The sequence below is a fragment of the Erpetoichthys calabaricus genome, chromosome 11 (genome assembly GCF_900747795.2).
Source record: "Erpetoichthys calabaricus chromosome 11, fErpCal1.3, whole genome shotgun sequence".
Classification (NCBI taxonomy): domain Eukaryota; kingdom Metazoa; phylum Chordata; class Cladistia; order Polypteriformes; family Polypteridae; genus Erpetoichthys; species Erpetoichthys calabaricus.
The window spans coordinates 93,148,676-93,166,726 of NC_041404.2; the positions used below are offsets into that span (position 1 = coordinate 93,148,676).

General features: G+C 39.5%; 1 protein-coding gene across 4 annotated transcripts in view; it reads right to left on the reverse strand.

Moving 5' to 3' along the window:
* The window catches only part of syt3 (synaptotagmin III), a 151,814-nt gene that overhangs the window by 25,548 nt on the left and 108,215 nt on the right, over window positions 1-18,051 (reverse strand). For all 4 annotated transcript variants that reach the window (XM_051933709.1, XM_051933708.1, XM_051933707.1 and 1 more), the window contains 3 exons: window positions 7,357-7,731; window positions 4,955-5,102; window positions 708-899 (listed from right to left, as the gene is read on the reverse strand). In XM_051933709.1, coding sequence (XP_051789669.1) covers window positions 708-899; window positions 4,955-5,102; window positions 7,357-7,731 — 715 coding nt within the window. The remainder of the gene's footprint in view (window positions 1-707; window positions 900-4,954; window positions 5,103-7,356; window positions 7,732-18,051) is intronic.

Here is an 18,051-nt window from a genome sequence, read left to right on the forward strand (position 1 = left end):
GGGCAGTCAGACTTTATCCTATCAACAGGAAAATAGAGCCATGTGCTTATATACTTTTTTTTTACTATTTTGTATTCAGTACATAACCATTCATCCATCCATCTGCAAATTTACTATGTTAAATCGAAGTAATAAAAATTCTGCTAAGCTAAGCAAACTCCCTCAAAGAATATCAGTTATTTTTTGAAAAACTGAAACCATTATTACTTTAAATGGCTTTGAGCTAAAGAATGACAGCTTGTTGGCAGCCTTTGATCAAAGAATGTTAAATCAGAGCTCTTTTTTCATTTAACAACTCCAATTTTGTTTTTTTTAAAGAAGTCCATCATTATGCATGGTCCATGTGGAAATGTTACATTTTGTCTGTAAATATGATCTTTTTAATGTCTCTAGATGTCCAAAGAGACAAGTAAAAGAGTTAAGAATTAAGCACTCGAAATAAGACCAAAGGCAAGGAAAAAAAGAGGTCATATTGCACTTATAAAAAAGAGTAGGGTACAGAGAGCTTGAAGCATCTGCAGTAGAAATGGGTTTCCTTAGAACAGATTAGTGCAATAGAAAGGAGGTGCTATAGAAATGGGTTACCTGTACCACTTCATAAACGAACCAGCATGAGGCAGGAGAAGAAGTGTAGAAAAATGTCACTGATATAATCTAATTTACAGAGATGCAGCAGTTTTGTGAAATTTCAAAAGAATGATACCCACTTGTATGCATAACGAAGCAGGAAACTGATTTTGCCACAGTTGCCAGTTTCTACTTTTTTGCCATCACCCTGGTCAGATCTCATCTTGTAAAGCTCTGGCTTTATTTGACCAATGCAGGTGGCCTGGTCTGTTCTGTCTTCGATGTGAAAATCTGGGCTTGACAACTGGTGTGTTACTGATCGAGGTGAAGAACTGCAAATAGAGAAGAAAAAGCAAAAATAGCTGCATTTAGATGAATATCTGAATTAATTTCAGAAAAAAACAATCCATCTATCTATTTTCTGAACCCCCTCTTTCCATTACATGCACATTGGAGCATATGCCACATTTTGAAGCAAGGCAAGAGCAAGCCCTGAGTGGGTCACCAATTTATTACAGGACATACTTAGGCACACACCTACTGTATATGCATGTAAATGCTAGGCCATTTAAGATTCCTCCAAAAACCTAACCTGCATGTCTTTAAAATGTTAGTAACAAAACAAAATACCCATGAAAATTAAGAAACACTGACAGACTATGAATGGACCAAGAGTCAAATATGCATTACTACAGTGGTAAATTATGCCACCTACATTGAAATTTTGTTAAAACATTTATTTTTGTATGTTTCATATTTAAACATTATATATGTTTTTATGTAATTTATATATTTGTAGCTTTACCCCTTGTTGTCGATTTATAAATCTGCAAATAAAGTTGCAAAAATCTTCTACTACATTATCATTTCTGGAACAGCTTTGTCCAATTAAAAAATAAATAATAAATAACATTCATTACATATAATCTAATATTTCAAATTCTCTTCATAATAGTAGAATTCTCAATAATATGGTGCCTTTTGATTAATTTTTGTATTTATTTTCCTGTAGCCATCCATCCTCTTCCGCTTATCCGAAGTCGGGTCGCGGGGGCAGCAGCTTGAGCAGAGATGCCCAGACTTCCCTCTCCCCGGCCACTACTTCTAGCTCTTCCGGGAGAATCCCAAAGCGTTCCCAGGCCAGCCGAGAGACATAGTTCCTCCAGCGTGTCCTGGGTCTTCCCAGGGGCCTCCTCCCAGTTACACGTGCCCAGAACACCTCACCAGGGAGGCGTCCAGGAGGCATCCTGATCAGATGCCCAAGCCACCTCATCTGACTCCTCTCGATGCGGAGGAGCAGTGGCTCTACTCTGAGCCCCTCCCGGATGACTGAGCTTCTCACCCTATCTTTAAGGGAAAGCCCAGACACCCTGTGGAGGAAACTCATTTCAGCCGCTTGTATTCGCGATCTTGTTCTTTTGGTCACTACCCATAGCTCATGACCATAGGTGAGGGTAGGAACATAGATCGACTGGTAAATTGAGAGCTTTGCCTTGCGGCTCAGCTCCTTTTTCACCACGACAGACCGATGCAGAGCCCGCATTACTGCGGATGCCACACCGATCTGCCTGTCGATCTCACGCTCCATTCTTCCCTCACTCGTGAACAAGACCCTGAGATACTTGAACTCCTCCACTTGGGGCAGGATCTCGCTACCAACCCTGAGAGGGCACTCCACCCTTTTCCGGCTGAGGACCATGGTCTCGGATTTGGAGGTACTGATTCCCATCCCAGCCGCTTCACACTCGGCTGTGAACCGATCCAGAGAGAGCTGAAGATCACGGCCTGATGAAGCAAACAGGGCAACATCATCTGCAAAAAGCAGTGACCCAATCCTGAGTTGACCAAACCGGACCCCCTCAACGCCCTGGCTGCGCCTAGAAATTCTGTCCATAAAAGTTATGAACAGAATTGGTGACAAAGGGCAACCCTGGCGGAGTCCAACTCTCACTGGAAACGGGTTCGACTTACTGCCGGCAATGCGGACCAAGCTCTGGCACCGATCGTACAGGGACCGAACAGCCCTTATCAGGGGGTACGGTACCCCATACTCTCGGAGTACCCCCCACAGGATTCCCCGAGGGACACGGTCGAATGCCTTTTCCAAGTCCACAAAACACATGTAGACTGGTTGGGCAAACTCCCATGCACCCTCTAGGACCCTGCTAAGGGTGTAGAGCTGGTCCTGCCCAGTCTGCCAATCCAGAGGCACTGTCCCTAATGTCCATGCGATGTTGCAGAGGAGTGTCAACTAAGACAGTCCTACAACATCCAGAGCCTTGAGGAACTCCGGGCGTATCTCATCCACCACTGGGGCCCTGCCACCAAGGAGTTTTTTGACCACCTCGGTGACCTCAGTCCCAGAGATGGGGGAGCCCACCTCCGAGTCCCCAGGCTCTGCTTCCACATTGGAAGGCATGTTAGTGGGATTGAGGAGGTCTTCGAAGTACTCCCCCCACCGACTCACAACGTCCCGAGTCGAGGTCAGCAGCGCACCATCCCCACCATATACAGTGTTGACACTGCACTGCTTTCCCCTCCTGAGATGCCGGACGGTGGACCAGAATCTCCTCAAAGCCGTCCGAAAGTTGTTTTCCATGGCCTCCCCAAACTCCTCCCACGCTCGAGTTTTTGCCTCAGCAACCACCAAAGCCGCATTCCGCTTGGCCTGCCGGTACCTATCAGCTGCCTTCAGAGTCCCACAGGACAAAAGGGTCCTGTAGGACTCCTTCTTCAGCTTGACGGCATCCTTCACCGCCGGTGTCCACCAACGGGTTCGGGGATTGCCGCCACGACAGGCACCGACCACCTTACGGCCACAGCTCCGGTCAGCTGCCTCAACAATAGAGGCACGGAACATGGCCCATTCGGACTCAATGTCCCCCACCTCCCTCGGGACGTGGTCGAAGTTCTGCCGGAGGTGGGAGTTGAAGCTACTTCTGACAGGGGGCTCTGCCAGACGTTCCCAGCAGACCCTCACAACACGTTTCCTGTAGCCACTATATAATATTTAACATACAAGCACACATAACATTTTTTCTTAAAAATTATTTAATGGTAATGGTCAGTTAAATATATTTCATAAATCTTATTTCATAACTTATAAGATTTATCCTTTTTTCCTTTGCTGATGCATACTGAGGAACACCTTCATAAACTCTGTATATTCAACCAGCCAAGGCACTCATGTCACTCATTGTTTCTAATCACTATATTGGTTTAATATTAAGTTCAAATTCTTGAAGTTTGTTTACAGAATAGTCAATGGATCAACACCAATATACGCGTATATGGACACACTTGTGAGGTCTTATGCTCCCTCTCACCAACTCAGGTCTGCTTTTGAACGGCATCTGGTGATGCCACCTCTGCATGGTATCAAATTTCAGTCCAGACATTTTTATTGTGTAGTTCCTGGCTGATGGAACGAGCTGACCACTTCCATTCAAAATGCTAACTCCTTCAATGTGTTTAAGAAGCATTTGAAGTTTCAATCTTGTTTGGTGAATGTCTGTCTAATTGATATTAGTTATTAGATTCTGTAACCAAAGAATTTTAACTAGCTTGCTTTTGATTTGAGTCCTTCACCAGTGGTGATCAATTTTGAAATCTTGTCTTGTAACACTTGTTTCCCAGTAATTGATTATGTTGACATCCTTTATAAGTTGCTTTGGATAAAAGCATCTGTTAAGCAAATAAATGTAAATGTGCGTGTGTGTGTTTGCTCGTTACACAATTACACACCCTTGGTCAAATCTCAACAAAATTTTGCATAATTATCCCACTAGACTACATTGGAACTGACAATGTTGACCTTGGGGGTACCCCAGAAGTTGCTTTTTACTACAGTGAGTTTGAAGAATATTGCCTTTTCCTGGATTTTGAGCACTAAAGTAAATTACATTCATTTAATTTGCCTCTGGGAGGGTACATTTTAAGAAACACAATTTATAGAAGTTAGACAGTTCTGCCCTAAAATTCCGTACCCAAGCAATACCGGGTGCTACTGCTAGTTTACTAATGTATACTAAGAAAAACCTTTCTAATAAAAATTACTAAAGTCAAGCCTTAACTCACATCAGCAAATCCCAAGAAAAAGCTGTCAAAACACTTCATCTAAATGAAGGCTGTCTGCATAATCAGATGCAGCCTTACAAGGGAAAATCCCACTAAACCACTTTGTTACTGTAGGCCCACTAAAGCAACAGGATTTCCTATGTAATCTAAAGAAGTAGCTTAACTACTTGTCATTTACCTAAGCAAGCCATAGTCTGTATGTTACAAGGGCTAATGACCAGGGGTATGTACTGGACATACTGCAATTACTCACTTTCACATTTTATACTGGTTCTTGCGCAATAATTAAGAAGCATGCTCTGGAGCTCACCGTACAGCCACCTGGTGCTGGGAATGTGCATTGGGTAAGTCTCTGTTCTGGGAGGCAGAAACAAGCGACTCAGAAGAAGGAGGAAGCTCAGGGGAGGTCTGGCTCATCTTGAGGGGCCCCCCCATTCCACTGACTCCTCCAACTACCCCTGTACAAAAATTGCAAAGATTATTAGAAACATTTTGTTTTTGACAACAGTTTTCCATTTTAAAGTTTTATTTCAAATACTGTACATAAATCAGGCATAACAGTATTCCTTTGAGAAAAGTGGGACAAACAGATCTAGTGAATAGGAAGAAATATAGGACAAGATAACATAAAAAATATATTAAAATAACTGCAGAAAGAAGGTTATAGTGATACAGTAAATTATATGAAAGAGATCAGTTGCATCCAAGTTCATCTAGATTGGAACAGAAAATAGAAAAGGCAAATATAGTGCACTGAGGTCCATATGACTCCCAAAACAGATGAAGCCTTGACTTACAGTGCATCCAGAAAGTATTCACAGCGCATCACTTTTTCCACATTTTGTTATGTTACAGCCTTATTCCAAAATGGATTAAATTAATTTTTCTCCTCAGAATTCTACACACAACACCGCATAATGACAATGTGAAAAAAGTTTACTTGAGGTTTTTGCAAATTTATTAAAAATAAAAAAACTGAGAAATCACATGTACATAAGTATTTACAGCCTTTGCTCAATACTTTGTCAATGCACATTAGGCAGCAATTACAGCCTCAAGTCTTTTTGAATATGATGCCAAAAGCTTGGCATACCTATCCTTGGCCAGTTTCGCCCATTCCTCTTTGCAGCACCTCTCAAGCTCCATCAGGTTGGATGGGAAGCGTCGGTGCACAGCCATTTTAAGATCTCTCCAGAGATGTTCAATCGGATTCAAGTCTGGGCTCTGGCTGGGCCACTCAAGGACATTCACAGAGTTGTCCTGAAGCCACTCCTTTGATATCTTGGCTGTGTGCTTAGGGTTGTTATCCTGCTGAAAGATGAACCGTCACCCCAGTCTGAGGTCAAGAGCGCTCTGGAGCAGGTTTTCATCCAGGATGTCTCTGTACATTGCTGCAGTCATCTTTCCCTTTATCCTGACTAGTCTCCCAGTCCCTGCTGCTAAAAAAACATTCCCACAGCATGATGCTGCCACCATTCACTGTAGGGATGGTATTGGCCTGGTGATGAGCGGTGCCTGGTTTCCTCCAAACGTTACACCTGGCATTCAAAACAAAAAGAGTTCAATCTTTGTCTCATCAGACCAGAAAATTTTCTTTGTTATGGTCTGAGAGTCCTTCAGGTGCCTTTTGCAAACTCCAGGCGGGCTGCCATGTGCCTTTTACTAAGGAGTGGCTTCCGTCTGGCCACTCTACCATACAGGCCTGATTGGTGGATTGCTGCAGAGATGGTTGTCCTTCTGGAAGGTTCTCCTCTCTCCACAGAGGACCTCTGGAGCTCTGACAGAGTGACCATCGGGTTCTTGGTCACCTCCCTGACTAAGGCCCTTCTCCCCCGATCGCTCAGTTTAGATGGCTGGCCAGCTCTAGGAAGAGTCCTGGTGGTTTCGAACTTCTTCCACTTACGGATGATGGGGGCCACTGTGCTCATTGGGACCTTCAAAGCAGCAGAAATTTTTCTGTAACCTTCCCCAGATTTGCGCCTCGAGACAATCCTGTCTCGGAGGTCTACAGACAATTCCTTTGACTTCATGCTTGGTTTGTGCTCTGACATGAACTGTCAACTGCGGGACCTTATATAGACAGGTGTGTGCCTTTCCAAATCATGTCCAATCAACTGAATTTACCACAGGTGGACTCCAATTAAGCTGCAGAAAGATCTCAAGGATGATCAGGGGAAACAGGATGCACCTGAGCTCAATTTTCAGCTTCATGGCAAAGGCTGTGAATACTTATGTACATGTGCTTTCTTAATTTTTTTATTTTGAATAAATTTGCAAAAATTTCAAGTAAACTTTTTTATGTTGTCATTATAAGGTGTTGTGTGTAGAATTCTGAGGAAAAAAATGAATTTAATCCATTTTGGAATAAGGCTGTAACATAACAAAATGTGGAAAAAGTGATGCGCTGTAAATACTTTCCGGATGCACTGTAGAACAGAATATCTGAATGGGAGATCATCACATGACTTTAGGGCTAAAGTGCTCTCTGTTGTGATATGAATGAACTATATTACAATACATACACTTTTATTTAACTATGGATAAATAACTATAAAAAATTATGAACTGGAAAAATCTTTGAAAGTCCAACAATTATTTATTAAAAAGAAAAAGATGGACATCATTTTTAATAATGATAAATCAAGAGATGAAGAAATTGTAGTGTCCCAAACACTCCATGCCATACAATGGAAGGTGTAAGGTATAATGTACCTGAAGATGCTGTGGTGGTTTGGTGCCCAGGAGGGTAGGAATCCATGTCTAAGTAGGAGTGTTCTGGCATCTCAGACTGACCTCCCAGTTCAACTCTTTCCACTACAAGAATCTCAGAGAAGTGAGGGTGAGGAGGATGTGGGGAGTGATAAAGAGAAGATGAAGAATGCTGATCTTTTCGCTGCAGCAACTGGGGAAGGGGTCCAGTTACACCACCTGGTCCCCCACCTAGAAGTCCAACCCCAGTGCTGGAGCCTGAACCTTCCTTGTCGCGCCATGGAATCCAGCATAACTTCCAGGAGACAAAGAGTGAAACTCCAAGGAGAACTATTCCACAAAAAGTGACAATTACTGAGAGAAGGCTCACTGAGATATCTGTAGAAAAAAGAAGAGGTAAGAAATTAAGGCAAAATTTTGGGTAGACACTACCTCTGGTTTTTCCATTTCCTCCCTTCTTCTTAACCCAAACATTTTATTTTGTTGCATGGAAATGCCTTTTGTGCAGTGATCATGCAATAGGGGGGTACTGTATATGCAATAAGCAAAAAAAGGAAACATTCTATGTGTGCTCACCATTGTGCCTTTTAGTGTCCGTTGTACAGTAGCTTGATGGAAAACAAATTATCCATTTTAGCAATTAATTTGCTATTTATGATGGGGAGGCAGAGGTTTGGTAGCTCATCTGATTAAAAATGAATAGTCATTAAAACAAAACTGCATCAAAAACCATGAATTTTTGGTAGGTGACCTAGAATGGCTGATGGGCACAAGAAAGTGGAGCTAGGTGGGGACACTTGGCAATTTCCTAATATCTATCAGTTTAAAGCCTCCCAATTATTTGAGAAATTATGTAATAAAACTTAATTTTACTTGATCTGCCTCAACATGCCAAATAGTAGAAGGTCTTCATTTGAAGCTTTGTCAAAAAAACCTTTGCATGTTGAATCTCCACTGGAGGATGAAGATGCGTTTTCTAAAGTGAGTGCCATCTGTTCCGACTTTAAAAAGTTTGTAACCAAACAGCTGGCAGATGAAAGAGTAGTTATGAGGCAGGATTTTCCAGAAGATTAAGCAATAGTTCATAAAAAAATTTCAACATTAAAGAAAAGCTGGAAAAAAACCTGAAGGATGTCCAGAATTTGTTGAGAGTATCAAATGCCCATAACACATTAGATATTAGTGCGAACACGCAAATCACTTCATTATTTTCCAAAGTAAGAGCTCAAAGAGCGCTCTCATTGGAAAAAAATTCACAAAGTGGGCATTCCTGAAAATGCAGAAAAAGATGACTTTCTTAAGTTTTTGGAGAGACAGTAGTCTTCCTTGGCCTGTGTGACTTTGCCTTACTAATAGAATGATGTTGACACAATTGCTCCTGAGATTTCCTAGTTACATTGATTAACAAAGTGCACTTTTGAGACATGGAAAGAATTAGATTTTGATATTTGAAAGTTATCATTTTCATCTTTTTGCAGATTTTAGACTTTGTAAAGAACAAGTGTAGAAAAATATGACATATATAATGAAAACAGCTAAAACTTTGAGCCTGCATCCATTCTTGCTGTACCCGGTTCGCCTCAAGTTGTTCCATGGCTCCAGTAGTCACATCTACAATGATCTAAAACAAGCACTAGAGGCATTTGGCAGTTTTCAGTCAATGGGAGTCCTCTTGAATTATTGCATAGTATTTCCTCCCATAAACTAACATGGTATCTATTCCGGTCACATTGTGGAAGAAATGTATACAGCCTGTGCATTACTTCCACATTGTGAAACCTCTGGTGACAAACTGTAGTGACAAATTGGCTTGGTCATGACACATTTTTGTTTTTGGGCTTATTTAATGCTGTAACTCAGATCATATTTTAACATTCCCGATTTGATCTTTTGAGGCCATATAGCAGAAATTGTAATAGATTTGTAGCTTGTTCATTATTCTGAATTTTCAATCACTTTGGTTCCATCCTTCAGATAGTATTATTTTGGATATTTTTGTTCCTTTGGAGGTTCATTCTTCATGATCTAGTCACATTACACTGGTCATTTATGATAGTGTCGGATGCAGCCAAGAGGGCTTGTTTGAGTTCAGTTTGAGTATAACAGGAATAGACTTTTGATGGTTTTCCTGATTTCTGGCTGGCTGGGAATGGGGAGTGGGGTTTGTTGCTGCAGACACTGGCCTTGATGCACTTATAAAATGTGAACTTTAATCTGTTATTATGATTAATCTGAAAATAGTCTCTTTAAACATGCAAGAACTTGGATTAAAAAGGGTACATGTAGAATTACTTCAAGAGGCCAAAATTCTCGATTATAATGTAAAGCAGCTGTGCAATAAACACTGTCTGCATCCACTAAATGTAATGGATTAGCAATTCTCTTTTATTGAAGTTTACAAAACACTGAACTTTAAAACACAGCGTAGCGGAAGGGTTTTTTTACATATTAATGGAGATAGCTCAAAGAAGCCTTTTTTGCAGTAAACTCCACAACAATCTTGGTTTCCAATATTCACATCTAATTAGCTTCTGCTCCTGAAGCATTTTGATCTTACTATTGGCATGGATGCAAATGCTGTTATCAATAAGTCATTAATTTGTGTCATTAAAATTAACGTATTGTTTGAAAAAAAAATCTGCATTTTGGCCCTGCACAGGTGCAAATAGACATCACGTTAGGACATTATATGTTTCAGTTTTGAGAAATTACACATTTTTTGTTAAACCTGTAACTGATTTTTGCCTGGACCAATAGCCTATGGGTAAACCAGTCATATTCACTAGCAAAATTGGCATGCTCTTACATCTAATGCATGGGACCAACTATGACTATTATTGATCCCACTTCCTTGACAAATGCAGATGCTAAGCTATTGGCAAAACTATTGATGAGAAAACTAAATGTAATTCCAAAACTACCCCATTCTAAATCTAGGACCATAAGGTAATGTTTGATGCCTTCTGGATGTTCTAGATGCAGTACGTCCTTTGTTTCTCCCAATGGCTCTTCTGGCCTGAGATGATGAAAAAGCATTTGACAGAATGAGGTGGCAATTTTATGGCACATGATAGGCTTGATGATGTACAGTGACATGTTCACAAATATGGTCAAGGCATTACACTCTTCTCCAGCCACAGTTGTGCTAATACTAATATGTTTTGCCTCAGTTCTTAAAGGAGGAAACTCTTAAGAGTGCCCACTATTATCGCTGCTCTTCAACCTTGCCCTAAAGCTCTCCATACCCATGAATGAGTCAATCTGTTTTTTATTGATGGTTACCCCCAAAACATTTCACTTTATACTGATAACATTGTGCTATATTTGGGTGCTGTGTCACACAACCTCTCTTATGTTCTGAGCACATTTAAATTAATTGAGTCTGTTTCAGGATTATAAAGTCAAATTCCATACATTTTGCTCTTTTGCCACTTAACTCTACTTGAAAGCAATGCACCTTCCCAGCATCCATCCCAGCAAATTTCCTGTATTAAATAATCAGTTGTACACTTTCCCTTTCTCCGATTATAGTTTTAAGTTTTTTAAATGAACATTGTTTCCCATCTTGATTACATTGACTCTTCATTTTCACTTTCCCTACAATCAAATACTGTTGTAGTATGAAGTTGTTATTTTCTGTATCTGGCATGTTCCTTCTTATGTTTTGGGAATGTCCCTCTGTTGCTGCCTTTTGGACTGGTGTTGCTTCTTTTATGTTTTCTATTAAAGAGAAAGACTATTTTTCCTTGGGAAAATCATGTCAAATCAGCTCTGGTCTCCAGTTGGAAGTTTTCTTAATCTGATCCTACATCAGCTCTTAGCAGACAGAATTAACTGGACATCCAGGGCCAGTATTGTCAACTGTCAATATCTAATGGATGTTTTGCAGCACTGAATTGGATGTTTTGCAGCACTGAATAACTAATCTGGTTTGTCTTATAGCTGGTACGATGTCACATGAATTATGCTGGTGGCACATTCTCTATCTTTTCCTTCATCAACTTAGATATCATAGACCAAAGACACTAAACATTCATTTTAAAGGATTATGTTTTAGGGAGTGGGATAGGAGGACAATTTAATTTTTTATAATTTCATAAATACTCTTTCATTTAGGAAATTTTCAATGTATATCTACACTTGATTGTTGCAAAATAAACATCTGATTAAACATACATACATACATACATACATACATACATACATACATACATACATACATACATACATACATAATAAATAAATAAGGATATCAAACCAAAATGACACCCATCAAGTGAGTAACATGCTGAAATTATAGCCAATTTACAGTCTCAAAATCTATAATCCAAACACAAGTGAAAGTGATCCCTTGGAGAATCAAAAGTTGCAGTTTTTCTGGACTGTAGATCCACTTTTATAACATGGGTTTAGAATAATTCCCCAAGCAAAACTATTTTTATGGTGTGTGAGAAAAATCAGCAGAATTGCCCCTTACTGGCAAAAATGTATGATAAATAAGCTGTGGTTTTATCAAAGTTTTATATAAAATGATGCTTAGAATGTTACAATCTGGTATGTGCTTGCAAGTAAATTACAATGACAAATGCATTGTGCACAGAGTGGTCTAAAATGACATCAGCACACAATGCTGTTAAGTACCACAACACAAACATGGAGACAAAACATGTAAACTGCCCAACACCAATAAAAACAGCAACAATATGTTCTCAAAAGCATGTGACATCGCAACAAAGTTTAACCTGCAACACTGGACTCTCCTTTTACGTGTAGTATGCCTTTGGCTCCTTCCATTACTATCTATTGCCTTGCAGTAGTTATCATACTGCAGTCACATGATGTGAGGGGCAAAGAATATAAAACAGGAAGCCTAACTAAAGCTGAACACAAAAAAATCACTTCTGTGATTGTCCCTCCAAACCCTCCAAGTGATGAGCAAGACATCACCACTACCTTTCTATATGTTTCTGCTATGAAGGCTGGTCCCCCACCTGGCACTCAATACATATTCCTGATATTTACACAAACTGTACACCTATGTGTCCAAGGTGAGCTAACTCCTAACTTTATTTATGTCAAGACAAATTCTAGGATATGTGATTATTAATCTCTGAAGACTTTGTGCAAACCCCATCCTGGAATTTTTCTCATAACAGAATCCAGATCTTTTCTCTTGAGCTTTGATCCCAAATTTAGTATTAGACACCCCAAGAATAAAAGCATGATAATATTGACTAACAAAAAAGGAAATAAAAATGAGAAGAATGAAATCCAATTACAAAAAAAATAATTTAGAAAGAGAGAGACTAGAAAAATATGTCAGGATTACAATAGTGCAGCTGGCTTGCATAAATAATGAAAGAAGCACACTGCTGAGCTGAAAGAGAAATGAACAATTGAATGGAGGGTAAATGCTAATATGTACAACAGAGATATTCCAATGGCTGCAAACAAGACATCACCTCGATGATGCTCAGCATGGATCTGTGGACCAAAAAGTGAAAATCAAAATAATGTGCCCTGTGTTGGCTGGGATTGGCTCCAGCAGAACCCCCGTGACCCTGTAGTTAGGATATAGCGGGTTGGATAATGGATGGATGGATGAAAAAAGAGCACACAAATGTCTAAACAGCAACTCATCCAAAATGTGTGCTGGGCACATTGCTCATGCACTATTAGGAAAATTAAAAATTAAGAGTGGTCTCACCTAGACTTAATTGTATGTTTAGATATGGGAATGGATATTTGAGGAGTAAACTGCAAGACATTGATTATATTTTTATATTATGTACATTAAAAATGCACCAACAACAAATCAAATCAAATTATTAATATATTGAACAATATTATAAAAGTAAAGTTGAATAAATTGGATTCTGCAGCTGCATGAATAAAAGGTAAAGTACCACTTCCAGTTAACGGAAATTGCCCAAAAGTTGATAGAAATCTATGTTTTGTACCTAATTCTTATATGCAAAATTTGATTGACATAAATGAAAATGTACTCAGGTTATTATGTTTACATACACTCACACAAGCACACAGACATAATTCCAAAAATGGTATTTTCTGACTCAGGGAGGTATAAAACATAGAGATTTATCAAAATCTCTAAATGGAATTTTAGGCGGATTCCAATACTTTCCCTATACTTCATATATGAGAAAGTCAGGGAGGTCTAAAACATTGGGATTCATCAAAATCTCGACATCAAATCTTTGGACGATTACAATACTTTCCTTATACCTCGTATACGAGAAAGTAAAAATCACTATACTTTGCATTTGATGATGTTCAAAATGTCTGAAGGACAATGAAGACTGAGACCTTACTCAATATACATTTATGGAAAAAACATGTAATAAATGTGAAGACCAAAGGAGTGGAATCAGACTTTACAAGTTACAGAGATAAAAACAACTTTTACTTTATTTAACACCATTCCATAGCATGATCCTCTGTCACTTTTTTAACTACAGGTGCACAGCACAGCTGTCTTCAGCTATTTGTTTTCAGGCTGGAGTACAATCTTGTTAAGTGATATGGGGTTCCACTGTGGGTCAAAGCATGAATTGAACCAACAACCATAGAGTTTAGAGTCCAGGTCTTTAGCCCCCTAAATAAGAGGAAAAAGGGTTGATTTAGTACAGAATGTGTGGTGCAGATCAGAAGCCTGAAACCCACAAAAAGAAAAACTAGAGTTGTTTATAATTTTCTGTTAACCATACTGATATAATGGGTAGACTGGGAGTTACTCAATCATCAAGCCGCAGATGAAAAGAAGGTGTATCGCTTGCAGTGTACATTGAATTTGCTCAATGAATAATTGATAGTTGTTCTGTGATGTAGTTATAAATATTCAACCCTTGGCTTCACCGCACTTTATATTATTGAGGCATTGCTCTACCGCAGGTGGTTTAAGAAAAATCATTTGCTTGTAATATTTTGTTAGCCCCTTGCAATGTGGTGAGTGTCTTCTCACTTCACTGACCTCAGCTACAGAAATTCATTAAAGCCAGTTTCACACCAGTAGCAGTGGTAGATCTAAGCAGTATTTAATGGCGGAAAAGTCATGCACACCTTCTAAGTCTTCCTTGACAGTCAAGCCCAACAGACATATGCAAGGTGAGTTGTTTACACTCTACATACAAGAGTTAAATTTGCTAGCAGCATACTTTATATTAACCAAAAGATTTACACTCATTTTCCTATCTGCATTTTGCAGATTTGGTCAAGGGGTAGCAGTATAGCCTAAGGACAGATGGTTTGTAAGAGGGTACCCAGCTTGCAAAAATTTGCCAGAGGCAAGAACATAGTCAGGTTGGCACAGGATAAGCCAAGTCCCACTGGAGAGGTCCTGTACATATGGGATATGGAGTGGACCTCCTTCTAGACCCAGGGGGCATTTATGGCCCAGTTTCTAACCAAAACATATTACTCCCCTGCTTGTTGAGAAAGTGCAGTGAAGAAGGAAAATCCAGGATTGGCAATGTGTTATTTTCCATAATTCAAGATGGCTGCAATTTTATTGTTGATCATAAGGCAAATAAGGTGTAGTCTCTATGAGAACATTTTCCTCTAAAAATAGAGGGCTGTGGACACAATTAAAAGAATCACAATTAAAAGAATCAGTTAACTTTGCCAAGCCAAACAACATTTGTTTTTCCTTGCAAATTTATAGTAGCTTCTTTTTGTTTTTTTAAAGCTTTTGCGTTGCTACTTTGTGTTTTGAACATGTGTTGTTGTTTTTGATTTTCTTGCTTGTTTCATCATCGTTAGTTTAAATAGGCATGTGCTCAGACTAACTGTGCAGAGTTAGGTGGACATTGTCTCATGGCTACCATTTACTGAAGGTTTTGCCCTCATGTTACTGTTAGGGCTTGTTAGAATTTGTTTTTACTGCATGGTGTATTATTTGTGCTGTATCTTCCAATTGTAATATAACTAGAGTGGCCAGAAATACATTTGTTGGACATAATTAAACGTATTTATGGATTTTTGGTGCATGCTTATTGTGACATTTGAGCAGCCAATTAAATAAGAATGACAAGTGGACCTAATAAAGTGGTAATTCAGTTTATCTATGTATTACATTAAACACTCGGGTATGTGTGGATTAATGCCATGCAGTTTGTAAATATGCACAACAGAGAAGACATATCTAAGCTTTTTTATGATCTTTTGATAGAAAAAAGGATATACATCTGTGAATCGGTGAATAACTGTTCAAAATTAGGCTAGTAATGAACCATCCATCCATCCATTTTCCAACCCGCTGAATCCGAACACAGGGTCACGGGGGTCTGCTGGAGCCAATCCCAGCCAACACAGGGCACAAGGCAGGAAACAATCCTGGGCAGGGTGCCAACCCACCGCAGGACACACACAAACACACCAAGCACACACTAGGGCCAATTTAGAATCGCCAATCCACCTAACCTGCATGTCTTTGGACTGTGGGAGGAAACCGGAGCGCCCGGAGGAAACCCACGCAGACACGGGGAGAACATGCAAACTCCACGCAGGGAGGACCCGGGAATCGAACCCAGGTCCCCAGAACTCCCAACTGCGAGGCAGCAGCGCTACCCACTGCGCCACCGTGCCGCCCAGTAATGAACCAACTCATCCAAAATATTCTTATTAATTCTTATGCTGATATCCACTTTAAATATGATGGTGTGGTCTAAAACAAATACTATTTGAGTTCTGACAAACAATTGTAAGGTAGCACTAACAATTCAGTTACAAAAATTGTTTCATGAAAAGCCCACTAGATGGCATGCTAAGTTCAGAATGAATAGTGAGGAAACTACTGTAACAAAAAGTCTTTAATTAATATAAAAAATGTATAAACATGAAATATATAATTTCGAATGTGTATGCATCACTTAAATATTAACAGAACTAAGTCTTTTGCAAATGCTTCTCTCACAAAATATTTGTGTATTTCTTGAAAAGGCATCTGTTTGCAAGTACATTTAAAGTCTGTACACCCTAAAATGTAGTAAAGCATTAGAAATGCAAATATACAAACTGAGTCTATTATGGACAATACTGAAGTAAATAAAATTTACTGTAAACCACACTTACTTTATATTCCAATATATTCACTGTCACATTTAACGAACAGAGGAAAAATATTTATTCTGCAACTGAAACAAACTAAATTAACTAAGTTAAATATAGTTATTAGTTAAACCTCAACTCTAGAGTTGTATAAGTTTAATATTATCAGTGTCAACTACTATTTTTTGGGTTTGATTTATACCTGTGGAAATAGTGTCACACACATACACATAGGAGATGGTTTACAGGCTCAAATAATGCTATTTCTCAGTTAGACCAGGGGTTGGAGCTGTCATCTGATCCTTTCTCCTTTTGTCTCTCTGCAGACAAACCAAAGAACCAGACCTCCCAATGACGTCACCACCAGTCTAGCCACTGTTGACATCACTTCTGGCACTCTTTGACTTTCCGACATCATATTCAGTACCCAGAACCAGTTTTCCTTCCACGTCAGTTCCTGTTCCGGCCTCCCTGACTCCACCTCTTCCTCCGTCCAGCCACATTTATAGATCAGCTTTTCAACCTGTTAGTCAGTTCTGTGTTGGACTCCAGTCTTTAAAGACATGTTTATTTTTCTGACCTTTTTGTGACTCCATTCATCCTTATTACAACAGAGATGCAATAATAGGTGCATTTGCTTGTTGCTTTTTTTACACTGAAGTGTTTTTAACATTAGAACAATCTAGATGAAAACAGGCCATTTAGCCCAGCAAAGCTCAGTAGTCCTATCCACTTACTTCTTCTAAATAGCATCAAGCCTAGTTTTAAAAGTCCCTAAAGTCCTACTATCTACCACACTAGTTGATAGCTTATTCCATGTGTCTATGGTTCTCTGTGTAAAGAAAAACGTCCTAATGTTTGTGCAAAATTTACCTTTAACAAATGTGTTGCTGTCTTCTTTATGAACTCATTTTAAAGTTAACAGTCTTGGTCCACTGTACTAATTCCCTTCATAAGTTTAAACACTTTAATCATGTCTCCTCTTAATCTTCTTTTGCTTAAACTGAAAAGGGTTATCTTTTTTAATCGTTCCTCATAATTCATCCCCTGTAGCCTTGGAATCAGCCTAATTGCTTTCTCTTGACTTTTTCTGGCACTGCTTTGTCCTTTGTGTAGCCTGGAGACCAAAACTGTACACAGTACTCCAGATGAGGCTTCATCAGTGTGTTATAAAGCTTGTGCATAACCTCCTTGGACTTAACATGTATTAATAGACACAGGTTCATACTTTCTCATTCGTGAAATCCATATGTGTTTGCCTATTGTTTTATGATGAAGTAAAGTTCTCTAGTGAAAAGAAGTCACTATGTGTGTCTCAGGAACTGCAGGTCTGACATTGTGGTCAGCAACACAGGAGCACCGCAGGGGACTGTACTTTCTCCAGTCCTGTTCAGCTTATATACATCGGACTTCCAATACAACTCGGAGTCCTGACATGTGCAAAGGTTCGCTGACGACACTGCTATCATGGGCTGCATCAGGAGTGGACAGAAAGAGGAGTATAGGAACCTCAACAAGGACTTTGTTAAGTGGTGCGACTCAAACCACCTACACCTGAACACCAGCAAAAACCAAGGAGCTGGTGGTGGATTTTAGGAGGCCCAGGCCCCTCCTGGACCCCGTGATCATCAG